Below are 19,065 nucleotides of genomic sequence, written 5' to 3' on the forward strand. Positions count from 1 at the left end.
GTCGAGTTTAGCGTCGACGAAGTACGATTACGCTTTTTATCGCGGTACCGTTGACTATACCAGGGGGATCGTAAATTTGTAACTTGCGCCGGTCGGGCGTATGCAATGCCCGTTGAAAAATCGCAGATATTCACGTGGAATTCGTATCACGTGGCGGTAACGACATCGATATAAACCAAGGTAAAGAAAAGAGGAGAAAAAAAGATTAGAGTGGCGTGCAAAGAGTGGAAACTATGGCCCGTGAAAAGGCATTACGTATCGGTGATCCTTAATGCGACGAAACAGAAGGTATATCGATCGTCGAACACACGTGTTCGCGGAACTCGAGCTGATTCGAGAAACAGATCTCGTGGATACGTTCGTACGTGGAAAAGTCGAGATAACGTTGCTCGCGAGAATTGAGTGAAAAACGAAGGGTGTCCTCGAAAGAAAGAGATTAATCGGTAATCGCAAACCTGTCGCAAACCTTAGAAATACGACGTGTAATATCGAAAATACTTTTGCGTCCATCTCTGAACGCGAAGTTGAGCGATGGTTATATGTATCGATAAAGCTACTCAGAACATTGACTTTAACGGTATATTATATTTCAAAATAATTGAAATCCATAGAGTGTGCTATATTCTATATAATTACCGACTAATTACGTAATCCATATGTCTCTGTTCCTCTGCCTTTTTAATCCTGACATTTTATCCCTTCCTCGTTTATATTACAATATTATAGAGAGTAGATTCGACCAGATGAAAAACCAATACGTTTCCATCGGTGGAACGTATGCTGAAAGAGCGGCGTGAACAGCGATGGTAAAATGGATTTGAAATTAAATTGCGGCGCACGATTATTAAGTGCTGGAACGCGCTTTTAATTACGCGTCTTTCCGAGTTGCACGCTTTTAGCATATCCGAGAGTCAAAAGACTCGGGCTAGCTCTGGGCTGCATGCTACTGCCCCGGTTGCTAGGTTCTTTCTCTTTTTTTTTTCTCATTGAAGAAAGTTAGCCACTGACCGAATGTAGTCGTAAACGAAACCTGGAAGACGGGAAGAAGGAAGGGGAACGAAGAGAATTATTTCGTTTTGCGTTAACGTTTTTACGTTTCGCGAGATTTACACTCCGATTCCCCGTAAACCGATGATTACGCGGAATTTAATTTGGTTTATGGATTCGATGAATTAATTTCATTAATGAGAAAATTACGAAGCGCATAGCGCATCCAGGTCGGTAATAACTAATAATTACGTACTGCTTATAAACGTCAAATTGATCGCCGCGTCGAACACGCGTACTGAGTGCCAGGTAGCAACAACGCGTTTGCAAAATGCAACACGTTTTGTGAATCGAAGACTCGACTGTCCTCCGAGTTTTGGCGACCCAACGCCCCCGTTATATTCCCAAAACGTTTCTATCTCGTCTCATAAATCGAAGTATATGCAGCGAATGTCAATATATTGTCAGATTATACAGTTTTTCCGATGCTATCACGCCCATTGCCCCTAAAATAATCCCGATGATCTCTATTCACGCGATATCCCTTGTTAATAGAGTCATCGATCGTTGGATGACATATTCCAAGAGGGAGAACCGATAGAGAGAAGGAGAGGGTAGACGCGGAGATAACCGATCGCAGCTTTCCTTTTTCCATCCCTTTGGTCCGACGATACCTTCCGAAAGGATTACTCGCTCCCGCATCGCTTCGGAATTCAAACTAGTACGATACAAGCCGATCAAACGACGAACTGAATTTCATAATCGATAATTTTCATGGCGAATAAGCAAACAATTTTCCCAACAAAAAACGGCCGATCTGTCGACTGTTTCGTGGTCCTGGTACCTCGTTTATTCATGAACTGTTTACGGCATGGATTAACTCGCATTATTTTCCACCGGGCGAGATGAGTTACGGTGCACGTTTCTCGGGGAAAAGTCGACGGAGAAACGCAAATAAAAGGGGCGGGAATGGAAAATTTTTACGACGTACAAGATTTACGGGGAAGTTTTTTGGACGCGTAAAAGTTTCCCAGTAAATCCACATCTGGCAGCAGTACCGATCGCAGTGACGGCTGAATCGTGAGCCGCGCCGCCGGTAAGGCGATTTTTCCGTGGAAATTTTTCGGAAGAAAACATCTACAGCGTTGATTTACCACCGGCTTTCGCGCCTCTTCCACTTTCTTTCTCTCTGCAGCCTTCCTCTTTCCTTGCTTTCTCTTTCTTTCCATCCAATGCCCCCTTCCGCCGTTCTTTCTGCACCGTGGAATTTCATTTCAGCTAGAACGACGGCGACCTCGTAGCGTTACGTTGGAAAAACCTTGTTCGAGCGTGGAATACAAACAGGCAAGTTTTCGGCGCTAACCTATTTCCCGGTTCCAGGAAAAATGGTGCTTGGCATGAGTTGCATCGTATCGCAATTTATAGGGGCGCCGCCACTGTGTCACGTCCCGTGATCTCTTTTAACGAGTTGAATCGAACGGTTTAGCCGGCTGATATAGACGTTACGTAGAATGTCGCCAAACGTACGCTCAAAGTCGCCCACTGGCTACTTGTAATTCTACCAACGATCCGTACCTTTCCTTCCTTCCCTCTTTTTATTTTTATAAATTGTTTCTTCCGTGGGGGGCATAATGGCTTTTAAACGCTCCAATATCGAAGGTATGTAGAAGAAGAGAGCATTAGAGAAACATCAAAGCGTGAAAGGCTCTTTTGTTCGTGAACGTGGTCCGCCGGTACTTTAATCCTTCCCCGAGGATCCCAAGGATCGACAGTCCTGCCATTGCGTCACACATCGTTCCAAGATCGAACAGACCGCATGACCACCTATCCCTTCCACGAACGTTTCCCAAAGTCCGCAAATACACCTTTATGCTCGTTGTTCGTTCTCAAACTGTGAGAACCCCTGCGGATGACGTCACCCGGCACATGATTGGCCGACCTAACGGTCACGTGACCACTCGCTTGGCCAGTGTCTGGGGGGTTGTAGAGTGACTAAGGGAGAGGGTGGAAGCGCGAGCGAGACCGACGAAGGATGAGAAAGAGAAAGAGCGGGGAAGGGAGTTCGGAGAGCAGGTAGGAAAAAAAAGGAAGGGAAGAAGAGTGACGAGGATGGTTCTCGCGAACGTGCATCGGAAAAGGAGGGATCGAACCGCGGGGAGAAAAGAAGAGGGCAAAAGAGGAAGAAGAAAAGGAACGAAGTTGGAAAGAAAAAGAGGGGGATGAGAAAGGACGTGGAGGGATGATGTTCCGCGCAAGAAAAAGAGCGAGAGAAAGATATAGATGTATAGATAGCGGTTGGTGGCGCGTTGGTGGGGAGAAGCGTAGGGATGCAAGAGGGTAAAAGAGAATTGTTGGAAGGGGTTAGAATTGGAGGGGGTAGCCGTGAGTCTCGCCAGTCACTGCGACGACCGCGACGCCCCAACGTCTCGGGGTGCCATTTGTCCGCTGCTGACCTTAAAAATCGTCGTAATTTTCGTCGACACCTACTTTACCGATTTCGAGTCGATACGGAACCAAGTAAATCCACGTACGATTTCACGGCGTTGCGAACGATTTTACGGGCGCGAATGAAACCGATCGAATGGAATCGAAGTAACCGCGCAAATTTGCGTATCAGTGCCGCGAGAGAACTCGAAACCGCGTTTGTTTCTCTTTCCGTACCGTGTTATCGCGTCCCCATCGGTTCCACGATACACGCGAAAATGTGTTAGAAACTTTTCACGTCTGTTTTATCTTTTTATTTTGCTACGTGCCTCTAAATATCTAAATATCCGAATATTCCCCGTTCATTCGCGGAGAACCCTTTACTTCGCGAGAAAAATGAGCTAACCTCGTGAGAGGGTGGAAAGCACCGAGTCCTTCGTGCACGAGTTTCGCTTCGGGAACCAGTGGAGCTATCGAGGACATTTTTATAGTTGCGTAAAACACGACCACGATGGTCATCCACGGAGTGAATCGTAAGTTATGTGTCCCTTATCATCCTCCTTTCGAGCGTATTCCCTGAATTTTTACAACCACCTAATCGACGTTGTCGCATGTACATATTCAAACATCTTCGAAACGATTTACCGTGCAACGATCAGGTGATCGAAAAGTCGTCGAATATGCTTCTAGTTCCTTCCTTCCCTCCGTCTGTTGTCCAAACGTATATACATGTACGATTAGCAACAAATAGAAACCTGACTAGCTAGTGCTCGTTTAAGAAGACAATTCATCCCTCGATGTGTTTGTGTTTCGTTTAAATGTACCCCAGCGTCGAACGCATTTCCTGATAAGCATCCTGATAAAGCGAACCCGTGTATATAACGGTTCTTAACAAATTGCATCCTAGCACGCTATTATTTTCCTAGATTCATCGTCCCTAAAAATAATTACGTTCAATCACTGCCATGCCATCGATCTAGTCGGTTTCGTTTCTACGTAGTCACGCGTTGCTCTTCCTCGAGAGTCGTTTCGTCGAAAGCTTTCCCAAGTGTCAATCACCGAGGTCTTTGGCACTTTGGTTATTTCGTGTCGACCCTGACCAATCGCACACACAGTGGCGGTAACGGTATACGAAAAACGGAAACGTTTGGTCGCGTGACCGAGGAAGCGGTCTCAGGGCACGCCTCATTACTCATTGTAACCGTTCGATCACGCGAGATCGGAACAGACGTGACGGAACCGACGACCCGGTCAGATACGCTCTGACGAATGGCGAAGACGCTGAAATCACGACCTGTTTGATCCGTATCGCGACCGCTATACTCTTACCAGTTTACACAGCCCCACCGGAAACCTCGTTAAAGATGCATAGGCACGAAGATGACCTCTCGACGCGTCCACGCGAACATCTTTGTACCGAGCGAGGAAAATATACACGCGTTAGAGCACGTTGATGGCGACGATCGTGGAAATTCCTCCTTTTGTTCCCGGCTCGATAGGTTTCAAAGGCAGTCAGCGTTAAAAATACTCGAGAGGCTTCCTCCGATCGATTAACGACTGACTTTTACTAAGAATTTACGAGCCGTTGTTGAACCTGTCCGACACGCGATCCTACCACTCGTTCGATTCTTTTTCATGGCTATCGATCTCGCGTTGCACCGACGCCGTTCCACACGACGTGGTCACATACGAGAACGTTAGAAGGGATCGGAAAAACAGTCGCGTATCAAGGATATGTAAATTTTATTACGAAGCTTTTCGTTGGCAACAGGGAGAAGAAAGACGATGGCGAGCGTTAAACGTGATGGGCCACAATTATCGACGGAGTTGGCTCGCCAGGACATCTGGGAAAACGAATTTCCTCGACGAATTTCCGACAGCTCGTAAAACTCGCGCACGCCATGCCACGATACTACATTAGCTAATTGTTACATCGGTATCAAGATCGATCTTCTTGGTTCATTTTTGTCACTAGTCTTCGTGGATTTTGAGTCTCTTTTTTTATACGTATCGTACAGCTTTTGCCGCGAGTGTAATTTTTTGTCGGAATAATTCGAGATAACGAACATCTATATCGTCGTTAACTGGTTACAGCTTTGTACGATCGCCAGATTGTCAGAGGTTCCAGTTATCATTCGTTTTGGAAACCAATAACGGGGCGCGTATCGTTATTGAAACAGGAGAAACTCGTCGGTAATCGAGCGAAAATACGATCGCGTTCCTTTCGCAGTTTTTCGACGAGCAACGAAAAAATTGATTCGTCTGGAAAATTGCATTTCGATGTTGTATATGGATCGCTGGACTCACGCCTATTGGCTAATTATCGTCGACGTATCCAATTCGTTTATCATTTCCGTTCGCCGTGCAATTCTCAGCGAGCTGTTCTCTGACCGGAAATTAGCGTAAGTAAATTTGCCTTCGTAGTAGATATCGACTAACCGACGCTTCTATATCGGAGGCCAGGTACTCAGAAAGCTATTTCCACCGCGGAAAATATCGTGGACGCAATTAGGTGGGTAATAACGCGTCTCGTGTTCGTGGAAGAGTCGTAAAAAAAAAGGCGGGGAACGGAGATAGAAACAGAAACACAAAGACGAAGAAACAAAGATGAAACACGGTGTTTCGAGTAATAAGGAAGAAGTTTTATTCTGGCACGAGAAAAACTTCGTTCGCTCTTACATGCATAACAAATTTCAAGTTTTATCTAAAACACAGCCGTGTAACGTGATTCGTGGATTATCTCGGTTCCCAAGTAACAGTATGGGTTACGAAATAATGCATTCTATAGGATAAAGAGTTTCGCAATCTACATATTGCAAACAGGGTCACCCATCTTGGCCGTACGGAACGATCGGTATCGAAACATCGTTATAAATCTTAGGACGTTTTCGTTGCTGAGTACGCTAAACGACAAGAAGTTGAATGGTTTTAAAAGAACGATCGTTTAAAGTTGGACGAGATGGTAGTATTCTCGTAGTAAATTCCATCTAACCGTCGAGTCACGAATTTTCAATGGTTCTCCCTTTGTTAAAAAGCTCCAGCGAACGAGCGATATCGAACCAGCCACCGTCTCGCGAAGCTATCCTCGGTAGCTCCTTATAAAACACAATTACGAGTCTTAACCAAGTTTCAACGCACTTAATTACTCGAAAGTTAGAACCAGTACCCTGTTTCAGCCTGTCTTATCCTCTTCCATTCTCTGCATCAGCCATGACATCGTCGTACCAACGATAGTTAGGGCTTTTCAGTCGCGGCACAGGGCTATAATAATGAGGACGAAAGGTGGCTGACATACTCCACCATCAACTACGCCTATCGCCTGAGACAGCGTTCGCTTCGCAGCTACTTTGATGTCGCGCTCTACCGCCGAAAGGTTTAGATATTAATAGTATCTGCGAGAGTTTGGACATCTGGAAAATATATCGTCGAGGAAATTTACGACAACGACGAGTACCGAGTAATTAGCCTCCAGTTACGTGGAAGAACTATGAAAACCTCTTTGTTAGAAGATTTCATGTTTATCCGCTATCTGATTCCTTCCGAGGAACATTTTGGCTTCGATGCGCATAAGCCAATTTTGTCGAACGAGCGTTTATATAGCGTATGGGTTATATAAAACATTTTAAACGTCATTAGCATTGTGTCGAGTCACGACTATCACAGTTACGTTGGTCTTCGAAAACAGTTTGAATATGTACGCACAAGTCGCAAGATATTTATTGCAAACATATATTCAGTAAAAGACTGATATACGGCGCGAACAGGTGTCTTAAGCATATAACAAGTGTTAAAGATAGTAGTTGTAATTAGTTACAGTCACAATTACCAGTCAAGTTCGGTGACGATGTTGTTGCGGAGGAAAACTATCGATGGGTATTGCTTTGCGGTCGCTTTGAGTAAAAGGATGTTTTGTAGCAATTAAGGGCTTTGACAGTAAAATAAAAAGGCTTAGTTTTATGACAGTTCCTGAGGATTATTGCAGTCCCACTAATTATATTTACACGGCTAGTGACCGTCTTGACCGGGGGATGAATTCCGGTTTATGTAGAGAGTCACCGGACGTAACAAGCTGTGTAGAATGTTGGAATACTCTCGTATGCCACTGTATGTACAACTGTCACAGATCTGGCGATGATCGCTTTATTTTATCGTTACAAAAACACTACTACCCATGCGCTGATGCTGCGAAAATGCACGAAACAAAATTGCTCATCCGCATCCAACTTTACCATTAAACTTGCTGACCCTCTCGATATGTAATGCACTGTTTTGCTTTCACGAATTTCATTGCTCGCACAAATACCGCTAATCGTATAGATTTGGAACGTGCACGCGAAGCATCTAAATCTTACAGCTAACCATCGCGTTCAAAGCCAGAAGGTTGCGGTCTTGTCGTGACGTTCAAGAACCTCGATGCTACCTCAAACAACGTCGGCCTCGAAATTTCTCCATCTCGTTGCACGATATACGAAAGTGGCGGGCACGGGTTGTCGGGTCTACGCGGTCCCTGTTTCCTTCGGGTCGGGAACGTCTCGCCGGATACGACCTTCGGGGCTACGACCCTAAATTTCCACGTCTACCCATCTGTAAATTGTCCGACGTAACTGGAGGCATCGTGCCGGCGTCGCAACTGCGATGCCTTCGTTGAAATACGAGCATCGTACACTGGCGTGGATGCGCGTGCATGCATCAGACACGTTGTAACGCCTCGTAGATTTGTTCTGCGCGTCGCGTCGCACGACCGCATGCAACTCGCATTCCGCGTAATGGCAGCCGAACGGAATCCTTGGGGTGCATTCGCGATGAGCTGCAGCGATTTCGCTTGTTTGTCTTGCTCGATGAGAATCGATCGATCGCGTGTTTGCGCCCTTCGAAATATTAACAACCCTGTCATAATTGAAAACGACAGAGCAAAGACACGATGTATCTTATCCTTTGGTTTCACAAGGAGGCAATTTTTAAATTCAGTATATTATAATAATCTCGTATTATATTACATTTGTATTTGGCTTGGCATACATATGTATTTTTCTCACCCTTTTGAATAATTCAGGAGCTTTAGTAGTCATGACATTAATTATGCCATTGATTTTGTATGTATAATACTTGGTTGATGTGTATACATATCATGTATGTTTACAATTTTCTTTTTATATCCTTGAACTTAACAAGATCGTTCTCTTTTCCAATTATTATATATATTATATTAAAGTATTAGCATAAAAATTAGAATAAAAGAATACGTTCATTACGTATTCCAATGTGATAGTCAATTATTTTGTTATTTTCTTTTCTTTCTTTCTTCGATTCTTGATTGTAATTAGGTTGACATTCGTGTTATTAGTTTCGCGTCATGTCAGGTTGAGTAGAGTTGTCTAAGGGAGTCAACGATGTTTATGTCGATTCAAATATGCTGGATGGATTAATTCATATTAAATTCGACTAAAATACGGGGATTACGTGGCACAAATGCGAGCAGTCGTCATGCATGATTGAACGATTCCACGGCATATTGTGTACCCGCAGATGGATGTCAGCTCGAGGGGAGATTCCGAAGGCGTATTCACGATATTAATAGTCGTAGTCTTTCCTCTTCTGTCATTCATTTCGTGCTAATAAATGTTTGAAACTGTACTACGAAGTGAGAATCTCATTTTATTTTCTAACTTTCATAAGATTCCTATGCTTTACATATTGGCCGAGTATTTTGTTTCTTAAATTCTATTTACGATATTTTACATATATATATATAAAATATCATACATCCATCTTTTGTAATAACAATAATTTAATGATCTCCATTAGTAAAACGAAAAAAGAATTTATGCGTGGCGGGAATAGTGGCAAATTAGGTTTCCCCAGGTACTTCATCTTTCTTTCCACCCTCGAACTACGTATAAAATGATCGTACTCGAATCTCATAAACACGAAGCATTATTCCAAATGGGCGTTTGACGATGGCGCGAAGGGCGCAAAGACGACCGACAGGCACAAGGATGGTATTGGTATCCGACAAAACGACTCTCTCGTATCGTGATATACGCGAAAGGATACCGCGGAACGGCTTTGCTACAACGATATTTTCCATTCGCAATATCCGTCGAGGCAAACAAAAATCTAATACATATTTGTCCGTAGTCGCGGCTGTGGTCCGCATAACTGGCTACGGACACGAAGTGTGGAGGAACAGAAGGTCGTGTGTGGGAGGGGCGGTATCATTGAAGGGGCAGAGGCCACGGTGGCTGCCTCCCGATCTGCCAGTCGAACACGCAGCCGTACGAACCAACACGACGACATTATCGGTTTCGCATCAACCGTAGTTTACTTCGGCTGCATGTGTCACGCTCCCTTACCATTCACTCGTTTCGTACTTACACTCGTATCAGTGTAGATTTGAAGACCCGTGTGTCGCGATAAAGCAGCCTTTCCGTAGCGTTTTCGACGCTGTGGAACGACGAGAGTCAGCGACAAAATATCGTTAGCCGATCTCTCCGTCGAAACGAGATTTTGCCTCGAAGAGGGGGCAAACATCGTCTCAGGGTGACGTTTACGCGGCGTAAAAAACGCGGAAACGGTTATATTTAAGCGGAGTTCTCGCTCGGAGGGAAGGGTCGCGTCGTTTGCGCGCGTTACACTTTTACGATTTACTTTCTGCCCTTGATACACACACGGGTCGAGCCCTCGAAACACGAGGGGCTACTTATTCAATATCGTGTCCTGTCTACCTGAGGCACTACTGTTTGCACTCACGGATCGTATTCCGCTTTTCATGGCGCGATAAAACACACAGATCACGAAGGGGGTGAACACGTGTATCTTCTCGGAGAATTGCCATAGCTGACTCCGCGGTAAGGCGGGAAGGGCATGCACATACATAGTTGGATGCTCGGATGAAAGCGGATGAAAGGGATGTCTTTCTCCGATACGTCAGCTTATCTTCGTCTCCTGGCGATTCTGCGTGGGCGAGCAAGGTGAGGGTTACGCGCTTCTTTCCGACCTTCGTTGAGTTAGCGCGGATAAAGCCGACCATCTTTCAATTATTTTCTAGTATTATTAGGTCCAACGTGCAGAAGATTCCCGCTCCGTAAGAATGTCGCTTTCGTCTTTTATAGTCACCTTAGCCGCGTAAACGGATAGCTTAAGTTATTCTCGTCGGGAGGACCCTTCTGCTCCTTTTTCGTCGTTTTTCTCTAACGAACGTTGGGAACACAGTGTGCGACAGGCACATCCGTGGCTGGTGGCCGTAAATCCGACCTGGCTGTAGAAAAATTTCCGGACAAGACGCGAGCGTGTCACCGTATAATATTTGAGACGTAAAAAGAGGCATAATTCGGTCGTTGCCAGCGAAGAGCAGAGGCAGTCGGTGAAACTCTCGACGTCGCGGCAGAAATTCGGACTGAGGACGAGCGCGAGGACGAGAAGAGACGAGGGGAAAAAACGAGAGGAAATAGAGGAAGAGGAAGGAGAAGGAGGGCTGCACGAGCTCGCTCGCAGACGAGTCGAGTATCTCGACGACTTACTCGACTCGGTTTTTTAGAATGTGACGAGGATATGCGGTCGATGGGGAACGAACAATCTTGCAAATGAACGGATCGCCTGGGTAAAAACAGCGTTTACGGCTGCCGGTAGTTGATTTCCGGAGCCAAGTCCTTCAATTAACGAGACAAATTGGCTAAATGAATGTGCCTCCCCCGGGGTAACGAGTGACGGTACAATTCGTCGCGCTTTATTTCACCGTTCCGCAGGAATTCCAAGGCCGAAGGCAAAGAAATTGCACGGCGTTCCGAGTGAAAGGAGATCCACCGTTAACTCGTTTGTACCAAAGTCTATCGGCGTGGATGGCGGCAGGTGGCTGACTGAGTCAGGAGTCGACGAAGGGGCTACAATTTTTCGAATTAATAGACTGGGCTAAAGAGAGGAACGAAAGCAGTCGCCGAAGGAGCTGAAGTAGCAAAGAACCGCGGGCCTGGCCTGTTCATGCATAATACATGCCACGCGCGGCAATATGTCGCCCTCGCTGCTTCCCTTGTTTTATGAATCCTTCTTGTCCCTTCAGACCGGCTATCTCGACTACTTCCAAACGTTGCCGCAGTTTTTCATCGCCCCAGGCTAGGGACGAGATTCGTCGTCGTCGTCGTCGTCGTCGTCGTCGTCTTCGTCGTTGTCGTCATCGTTGTTGTTTCCTTTTCTGGAAGCACTGCTTCTCGAGATCCACTAACCCGAAATTCCACTCTAAAAATTATTTGTCGTGGCTCGGTCATCTCGTTACCCTGGCAACCAGAAACACGAAGCAAGTCGGCTAGGGAGCATCGTGCATACAAAATACTTTTACCGAGAAGGTTTATCATTGGTCTACAGAAGAAAAGTGGATATTTGCGTAAGAGGAACGATCGAAGCTGAAATAGGAAACAGAGAAGAAGAGAAGGAACGAAACGATGACAGTGGACCACGAGGTGGATGCTGGCAGAATCCTTGGTCCGTTTCCATTCTCTGGCCTCCCTCTTCCGACAGTTTGCCTTCTAGCTGGAGAAAATTTATGGCAAATTGTTTTAACCGTCGGCGTGGTAGCACCTGGTGCACGAAATATACCCGGTATATCGGCCCGCTAGAAACAGGCGTGGTCGTGCAGCAGATTTTGCGATGACACCGAACCGGTGTCTCCTTTTTCCTGCACGCTGGGAGATTTGGACGACAGCAGGAGAGGAGGAGGTCTCTCCCTTTATTAGTCGGCTTACACCTGGTATTTTCTATCTATTAAATTTCGAAGCTCGCCAGTTGAGCTCGACATCGTTGGAGACGCGAACAATTACGAAACTGGAGGCCGTAATCCTATTTACCGGCTTGCAAAATTATGATGGTCGTAAAGTTAACGCTAGACGAGCTAGAAAGCAAAGAAAGCGTCGTAAAGGAAAATGCCGAGAAGAAATGAAGGAAAGCTCGGGTTGCGCGAGGACAAAAGTACTTCTAGGACTAACGAGGACTACGTCTTGTCGGAGCAGAAAGGACCGTACGTTTCGCCACTTTATTACGAGGCTTACGTCGAGTTTCCTACCTATTAACTTTAGTGGACAGAGAGGTAGGCTGGACGAAGAAACGAAAGAGAGCCAGCATCCGGCTTGAATTCCTTTCTTTTTTCTCCCTTTCTCTCCTCCCTCTCTCTCACTCTCTCCCTCTTCTCTAGCACCGTATCTTGAAGTTGAAACGAGAGCAGGAGGAGCAGTTGAAACGAGAAACAACTGCGAAGAAGAGAAACAAGAGGGGAAAGAGGAAAAACACGCTCGCGCAGTGAACAGGCGTTGTTTTTTCCCATTTTTCTCTCGTTATAATGCAGAACAACGAGCGAGTTGTTAAGCGGCACGGCCGCGAGGCAAATAATTATAATTCGCGTAACGTTCGGGGAATTAATGTCGCGTATATGTTTAAAATTCCGGCACGCATTTCGAAGTGGACCAGCGAGCGCTCTGACGAGACAGAGAGAGAGAGAGAGAGTGAGTGTGAGAGAGAGAGAGAGAGAGATGGAAAGAGGGCCCGGTTTTCTGAAACGAGCCGGGCAACTGCGTGAAAACACGGCAATGCGTCTTCGAACGCCATTTTTTAATTACGTTGAAACGCGTTTAAACGCGGATGCGCGGAGTTTATAGCGCGCCTGGCCCATTATTTCTGGAACGAGGCAAACTTCATTGTCGTCGTGGAACGAGGAGGCGAACCCCGGCTGTTCCAGGGGAGCATTGTGCGACCGCCGTCGCGGCGAGAGCGTCGCCGCCGCTCCAATTGTTAAGACAAAAAGCCGGATTCCTCGAGAGTCTGCGGAATGTAAAGCTGTGCGACCGGCACGCCGAACGGAGAAAATTGAAACGCTCGGAAGTTCTCGAATGACAAAGATTCTCGAAGAAATTGGAGCAGAAAGTGACGTAGGGATTAAACTGTGGGACAAAGCGTGTTGAGCGCAAAGGATAGAAAAAGAAGGAATAAAAGGAAGAAAAGGAAACCGTTTCCCGTTTTTTCTTTCGCTACATACCACCTCTATTCCTATTGTACTTGATGTATACGGCCTACTATGTATATGACCCGATCCTCAGACCAATACCATTTGCAATATTACGCAAAATTGGCGCAACGACGCGAGCCACGATTTATCCGGCCGACCAAACCGACATTAAAGCTTGATTTATGACACTTAAGAGGATAAGAAAGCACACAGGGCACGAGCTTGTAACTTGCGATGAGAATGAAGAATGGATAGGAGAAACGGTGAAACTGCGAAGGGATGGGCTTGTCCATTAGCCGCTTGGCGTATAGTGAATAGAATGCGTGTTTTTGGGAAACGCGGCGAGCAATAGCAACATTATGTAAACCGTGCAACAAAAGTACATGGACCGCACCCTCGCGATGCCTTCTCTCTGTTGATGCTGTCGACGGCTGGATTATGCGGAGAACGCAAGCTGAAGAACGATTATGCGGTTGGGTCATGGACGAGAGGGTGATCCGGCTGTAGAAAGACATCCTTGTCGGTGTGTTTCGAGGTATACAGGCCGACGTACATCTACAAACGTATCTCTATAGGTATATATATATATATATTATATATGTTCACGTATATACGTTACGTACACATGTATACGTGTATTACCTCGAGAATTTCGTGGATTAGAGAGAGGAAATGGAAGCCCTACGCAAATGTGTCGAGACTAGAAATGTACCTTTCGAGGGTTATACCGACCGCAGAATATTAATACGTTCCTCTGGCCTCATCCGCGTCTCACCGACACTCGCAAGTAGTGCAGACTTTTTCTACTTATGGACATCGTTGTCGAGGATTTGGAGTTTCGAGGAATCAAGAAGGACACATAAGAAAATTGAAAATGGAACGGGAAGAATTGAAGAAAGTATTAGAAGCATTTATATTATATTTAAAGGTAAACAGCTGGCAATACCAGAGGATATGCACCCACGAGAGTACAATTAAACCAGGGAAAACCCGGGGACCGGAAATCAGGATGTAAGCACGAGACGAAGCTTCTGGTGGGAGTAGCAACAACATCTTACGACAGTCCTCATCAGAGCATCGTACTATTCGTATTCAATCTCAACAAGATCGTACAACCGACGTGATCAGAACGTCAAACTCTTCGCGTATACACGAATAAATGACCAAACCATAGTAATACTCGATATATTTAATTTACCTCCACCTTGAGCGTTAATCTCATACAAGGTTCCCGATATCAACCGATCGGTTGAACTTGATCGATCGCTATTTAGTTGAGAATTCGCAACAATCGTATCGCCTCGAAATTTATGCTCGTCTGTGCGATGCGGCTCGTGACCGGTAGAAAGAACAGCGGAGCAACGATCTGGCAAACGGACCCGGAATCCTCCGTATCAGATACGCGTTTCGGGAAGAAAGAAAGATAGAGGACGAGACGCGAAAGGAGAATCAAGTTTGCAAGGAAATTCAAAATTTCTTGTCGTTTGAAGTCTTGTCGTTTGAAGAGTACGATAAGAAGAATCGGCGTATCGTAGAACACTTCGTTATCCGTAGTAGGAGTTTTCATTTTCAGAGGAACCAAAGCACACACGCTTAGAATATTCGCGTTACTCGACTTCTTCGATATTTATTATTCCCTATCTCCGTGTTCCTGGTCTATCACGGACGTGTGATGCTCGGAAAGAAACGAGAAGCCTGAATATGCAATAAAGTATGCAAAGGTGGTAGAACGGAAAACGCCCTTGTGGCGGGTATAACATCTCGATAGCATTCCTCGTCGAGGCAACGGACTCGTTTCCTCTTCTTTTTCGTTTCGTTTCCGTCCCGCTTTTCTTTTTTCGTCGTGTCACGACTCCTCGTTCATTCCGTTGTTCCCTCGGCCTCTTTCTCGGTCCGTGGCTGAGTCGACGCGTACCCGCTGTTCCCGTCGGCCATCCCTTTTCCCTTCTATTGTCTCTGTTGCCCCCGTTCGACGGTCTCGCCGTCGCGCAGTTGGCACAACCCCATGCAAATGAAATTACCGCCCCACTTTTCCAACGGTGCACGGAGATCATCGGCCTGGTTGGTCGTCACCCTGTCGTCTCTTTCGTTCCGGGAGTATAACAGAGTTCGTCATGCACGTAGTAGAACGCGCGCACGCGCGACCTCGAGCACCAATGAGACAGACACACACACGCACATAGCTACGTACACAAACAGGTGTATACGCGTGCAAATGCGATACACGCAGACGGTGACGAGTAACGCAGGAGAAATTCGCAGAGATAGTTGGCTGGAGCGCGGCCGACAAACTCACACAAAGAGCTAAAAGCTTAACACATCAAATGAAAACACGTATTTGCTCTTCGCCTGTCACGTGCAAACAACCACGCGTGAACGTGCCTGTAATACGTGCACGAACGATTTGCCACGATCTCTCTACTATCTCTCTATCAACGGTTCGCTCTACCTTCCCTCTTCGTGCAACGCGCCAATCTCACCGAGTTCACGTCACCGTATTCCGTCTCTCGGTCGCGCCTTGCTACAGTTTCCAGTGCTGGTCCACCTACCTCCCCTCACCGTGATCTGATTAACCCTTGATGAAGGCGACCTGGCGCAACGCACGTCTACAAAATCCTTGGAAATTAGTTGGCCTCGAGATAAGACCATGGAGACTATCTCAGTCGACTTCCATCCTCGATCTTGGTGAACTGTTTGGCTAGCTTTCTCACGGTCGTTTCGAGCTCGAGATCCTCTTCATTTTTGACGCTCCGAAGATGGCTGGCGGTTTATCGAGGGTTGACTTCTTCGTTTTATACAGGAAGTTTGGTTAACTTCAAAAGATACCAAGAAGTCGATTCAATTGTCGGAGAAATTCTATACAAACCATTTATCTCGGTGATTTTCCTTGAAAAATTCGACGACCAGTTGGCTCCATTGTCATTTCGTAATTACCATTCCATTGTCGAAAGGGCTAACTCACGAGCCATTCTAGTTAACGCGGTTGGCCCACGGGCTCCCCAGGGTTTTGCCGAAGTATCGCCGAGCATTTTAACATTAATTCCAAGACAGCCGAATTCAGGGCCATTGTTTGCCCTATCGTAGGTCGGGGAAGAAACGAGAATGGAGACGGCGATCCTGGTATGCTGGTTAACGTCCGGTCCGTTCAGAATGGCGCGAGTTGCCTCAAGGGTCGTAGTCTCTATTAAAGCGGGATAGTCCAGTGGACCTTGTCAGCAGATCAAAACGCGAAGATCGCTTCGAATGGAAGCAGATCGCCCGATTTTGTACACGATTGCGTCACGACGTGAAATTGCACGAGCTAGAAAAACGTACTCGTTCGAACAAATAGCCATTACGCGACAGAAATATTCGCTCTTTATATCTAAAGATCGCATGCATTCTTGCAGAAACTATACGAACGCGTATTACTTTGTGACGTTCCTTTCATCGTGTCTCAAAGAAATGGAAAAGAAATGGTTAAACGAATGGCAACGAGGTCACCGATTTATTAACAATAAACGTCAACCTGGTGTTCAAAGTCGAAGACTCGTTTTTTCGTCGACTGTATACATATATACGTAGAGCACGGTCAAGCTGATCCCTTAATGGACAGGATCCCTAGTTCGCGATTAAGCCACTACATAATATACATAGGAACGCGTATTGCCGTTGTTTCCTCGTGGGAGCGTTGAACAGGTTGCTGCTATTTGTCCGACCTAATCGAGGCCGATGAAGCACAACGGCGCGACGTCTCTTTTCTTCGTGCAACACGAAACGCCATTCGCGTGAAACTTTAATAACCTTCTTATCGATAATCGTTTCGGTGCACAGGGTTAACGAGCAGATGGGCGACCACGTCAATAGACTCTCCGATAACCCAGAAATCAACTTTCTCATCCTCGAAATATCCGTTCACCTGTTTTGTGAATAAATTAAACGCGTCGCGTACTCGTCTTCACGATCGATCGAACGCTCATCGCCCACGATGCACACTGCTCTTTCTTTTCCTTTTTCGGTGTTTAGTTTCATCGTAACGCTGGAATCAGATATGAGAGAGAAGCACGTCTCTCGTGACGATTGAACCCTACCCTTCTGTAATGCAAGACGCCCCTTTTATCCCTTGCGTCGCTCGATTCACGCGGAACGGATTAAAGTAAGCAGATTCGGACTGTTCGTTAGAAATCCGTACAACTCCAAAGGAATTCGAGTTGCCTTCTACTTGCTTCTTACGGAGCTAGTCTTACGAAGCAACCTCGCTTATATTCGGAGAGTAATAGGTATTTAAACTTATAGCAGGTTTGAAAGATTTCAACCCCGGAATAGAGATAGAGACAGCCAGGTTGGTTCGGCGAACGATTAGGTGTTCGTTCGTAGACAAGCTCCTGCGGATTAAAAGGGTAGCTATCGCCAGTAACAAGATTATCCTGAAGAAGAAGCACGAACGGGGATGAAGAGGCGGAGGAGAGGGGCAGGGTCGAATATAGTAGACCGGCACGAGGATGAATGTTGCCGGGAGGGTGGAACCCGCGTGCTCTAGTTGAAGCCCTATCCGTATAGGTGTCTGCCGTAGAAACGAACGCTGATCTCGTTACCGTCTAAAAAACACATCGGGAAAATCCGTGGAAGTATCGGAAGAAGCGGTAAACCGAGCTACCTCGTCCTGCCTCGTAGAATCGATCTCGGGGAATTTATCTCGTGGCTTGTGGCTCTTTTTTTCTGCGACCACCGCTACGGAGTTCTTAAAATCATTGTGGGTAAGTAGATACTTAGGAAGATAAAATCGATAAACTGGCACGATAAAGAGGTCCGATACAGCAACGTCGAATGAACGCCAACTTGGATGCCGTAAAATAGTAATTCCGAAGGGTGTAGAAATTATTTGACGATGAAGGACGAAAAGTGGATTCAATGAACTCGAAGAGAGTTATGACGCCAAAGTTGAAGCTTATCGGCGAAGTTTTTTAGTTTCCGCGATTCTTCCGCTCTCAAGATGAATTGCTGCTTTTTTCGACGTTCATCGAGCTTAAGGGTAGGAACATTCCCAGACCGCATTATCCGGCCTGCTACATAATTTATCCTCCGGTCTGATTCGTCTTTAGATCGTCGAATGGATTAACGAAGCTCGATCATAGACCGTACGATGAACATTTTCTATCCTCTCTTTTACATTTTCCTCTTCGAATAAGTTAATCCGTTGGTAGTACGTTTCCCGAACTAATTTTCTTCCTCGTCCGTTCCATCTCATTTGCCGGATTTTTCGTTATCGTTTCCCCTCTCTTTGTGCTCGATATCGCGATCGCCCGTCAGACATTTCGGAGAACGATCCTACGTCGTTGGGAAACAGCTCTCTGGGAAACTTTCAGTCGATACGGTGCCACGAAACACTCGTTTCGGCCAGAGGAGCTTCCATCCCGAACGAGAATACAAACTTTCTCCCCCCGACTGGGGAAGTTCATATCAGAAAAGGGTCTCTAGCTGACCCCGAAGTGCTCGCGACTGAAACTTCCAATCGACTTTCTTCCTCGTCTCTATCAAGGAATTTGCATGTACCTTAACCCGTAACGACTCTTTTCATCGCGAAAACAGGGTATTCCCCCTTTTGCGACCTCTGTATTAAGCAGCGCGTTCAAGACAACCTCTCCGAGCGGGCTGCTTCTCACCAAAGAATAATTTTTGACGGCCAA

At 46.1% G+C, this 19,065-nt stretch overlaps 1 protein-coding gene across 7 annotated transcripts in view; it reads left to right on the plus strand.

The window, feature by feature from the left end:
- Positions 1–19,065, plus strand: part of LOC117236967 (protein Fe65 homolog) — a 146,198-nt gene that overhangs the window by 46,529 nt on the left and 80,604 nt on the right. The window contains exon 1 of one of the 7 annotated variants that reach the window (XM_033500448.1): positions 3,375–3,944. The exons of the other annotated variants lie outside the window; for them this stretch is intronic. Coding sequence (XP_033356339.1) covers positions 3,923–3,944 — 22 coding nt within the window. The 5' untranslated portion in view covers positions 3,375–3,922. Of the gene's footprint in view, positions 1–3,374; positions 3,945–19,065 lie in introns of those variants that run through there. 7 annotated transcript variants of the gene reach the window in all.

Source organism: Bombus vosnesenskii, unplaced genomic scaffold, assembly GCF_011952255.1.
Source record: "Bombus vosnesenskii isolate JDL3184/JDL3185 unplaced genomic scaffold, Bvos_JDL3184-5_v1.1 scf7180000013352, whole genome shotgun sequence".
In the NCBI taxonomy this organism is placed as follows: domain Eukaryota; kingdom Metazoa; phylum Arthropoda; class Insecta; order Hymenoptera; family Apidae; genus Bombus; species Bombus vosnesenskii.